The sequence below is a fragment of the Myotis davidii genome, unplaced genomic scaffold, assembly GCF_000327345.1.
Source record: "Myotis davidii unplaced genomic scaffold, ASM32734v1 scaffold399, whole genome shotgun sequence".
In the NCBI taxonomy this organism is placed as follows: Eukaryota; Metazoa; Chordata; class Mammalia; order Chiroptera; family Vespertilionidae; genus Myotis; species Myotis davidii.
Genome location: NW_006292094.1, coordinates 7,263,491 through 7,265,353, shown reverse-complemented (window position 1 = coordinate 7,265,353; position 1,863 = coordinate 7,263,491). Strand labels below are relative to the sequence as shown.

At 61.8% G+C, this 1,863-nt stretch overlaps 1 protein-coding gene across 1 annotated transcript in view; it reads right to left on the bottom strand.

The window, feature by feature from the left end:
* TMEM184A (transmembrane protein 184A) overlaps nucleotides 1–1,863 on the bottom strand; it is a 6,593-nt gene that overhangs the window by 3,018 nt on the left and 1,712 nt on the right. The window contains exons 2-3 of the mRNA XM_006765447.2: nucleotides 443–608; nucleotides 28–118 (exon numbers count right to left, since the gene is read on the bottom strand). Of these exons, the coding sequence (XP_006765510.2) occupies nucleotides 28–118; nucleotides 443–608 (257 nt within the window). The remainder of the gene's footprint in view (nucleotides 1–27; nucleotides 119–442; nucleotides 609–1,863) is intronic.

Here is a 1,863-nt window from a genome sequence, read left to right as displayed (position 1 = left end):
GGGGTTGGGGGTCGGGGAGGCGCTTACTGGATGGGCTTTCCCCGAATCTCAGCCATGATGGCGCTCTCCCCGCCCAGGTACTGGAAGCACAGGCTCAGGAAGCTGTAAATGACGAAGGCTGCGGAGCCCGGGCAGCAGGCGCGGTGAGCCTGGGCGGCCAGTGGCACCGCCTCCAGGAAGCCTCCCCGACCCCCACGCTGAACCCATTTCTCAGGACACGCTGAGGCTCAGGTCACCTGGCAGGACCCGCCCCCACGGGGCTCCCAGCTCAGCTCTGGGACCGACTCGCCCCTGGGGGCCCACCGCCCGGGAGAGCCCCACTTCCCTCTGGGCTCTGGGCGGCCCGGCTGACCCCCCTCCGCCCCCGCCCCGCGCACGGCTGGTCCTAGCTGTTGGGCAGCCCCCCACCAGAGGGCCCCGCGAGGCCAGACTCGGGCCTCACCTTCGTAGCAGTCCCGCAGGGAGTCCAGGTAGACGTAGTGCTGCTGGCTCCCCAGGAGCAGGAGGCTGAGCCAGGAGTCGAAGGAGTAGACGGGCACCACGAGCAGCAGGCGGATGACGTACCGCTGCTCGCTGGGCACCGTGTAGGCACGCAGGTGCAGGTAGATCTGGGGGAGGGAGAGCGGCTGGGGTGTCCGCACCCTGTGGGGTCACTCACCCACTGGGGGTGCATGTGCTCACTCACTCATCCACTCACTCATTCATTCACTCACTCATCCACTGACTTATTTATTCACTCACTCACTCACTCATTCATTCACTCACTCATTCACTACTCATTCATTCACTCACTCATCCACTCATTCATCTGAGGAGACCCTGCAAGGGGCAGTCCCAGTCCCAGTGGGCACACATTCCGGAAGGCAGTCTGGCATTTCAGCGGGGACAGGAGAAGGGCTGGTACCCTTTGGCCGCCCTCTGGTGTAGGAGAGGAAGAAGGGCTTGACCGGTGTGGCACAGTGGTTGTCAATCTATGAACCGGGAGGTCAGGGTTCAATTCCCGGTCAGGGCCCAGGCCCAGGTTGTTGGCTCCATCCCCAGGGTGGGGCGTGCAGGAGGCCGATCGATGATTCTCTCCCTGATCATCACTGATGTTTCTATGTCTCTCTCCCTCTCCCTCTCCCTTCCTGAAATCAATAAAAACTTATTTTAAAAAGCCATGAAGGATGCTGGTCCCGGCCGCGCACCGTGAGGACCACGCAGGGCGGTGGCCGCTGGTTAGACTGTGGTGCAGCCACGCACCAGGGTGCCACACGGCCAGGAAAATGGGACGCCCTGGCAGGATGGGGCACAGATATGTCAGGTGACGAGCCAAGCAGCACCTGAGTATTGGAAATGCACCGTCAAGATGGAGGAAAGAAGCGCCGTCTCCCCCTGGACAGCAGGAAGCAGGGGTGACAACAGCTCGTCTGCAAACCCTTCTAGGTTTTTCTATGGAACATAAAAAGGCGACAGGCCCTGGCCAGTGTTGCTCAGTGGATAGAGCATCAGCCTGCGGACCAAAGGGTTCCGGGTTCGATTCCGGCCAAGGACACGTACCTTGGTTGCAGGCTCCTCCCCGGCCCGGGCCCTGGTCAGGGTGCATGGAGGAGGCAACCCATCGATGTGTTTCTCTCACATGGATATTTCTGTCTTTTCCTCTCTCCCTAAAAATTAACGGAAAAATATCCTCGGGTGAGAAAAAAAGTGACAGGGCCTTTCAGAGGAAGAGGCCCGGGAGCTGGGCCTGGCTGCGCACTCTGAGGGCTCCCAGGAGGAGGCGCCGTGAGCAGAGGGAGAGGGCGTGGCAGGGCAGGCTGCACAGAGGGCGTGCCCCCGCAGAGGCCTGTGTGCCCAGCTTCCCCGGGGCAGCTCGAGGGCAGC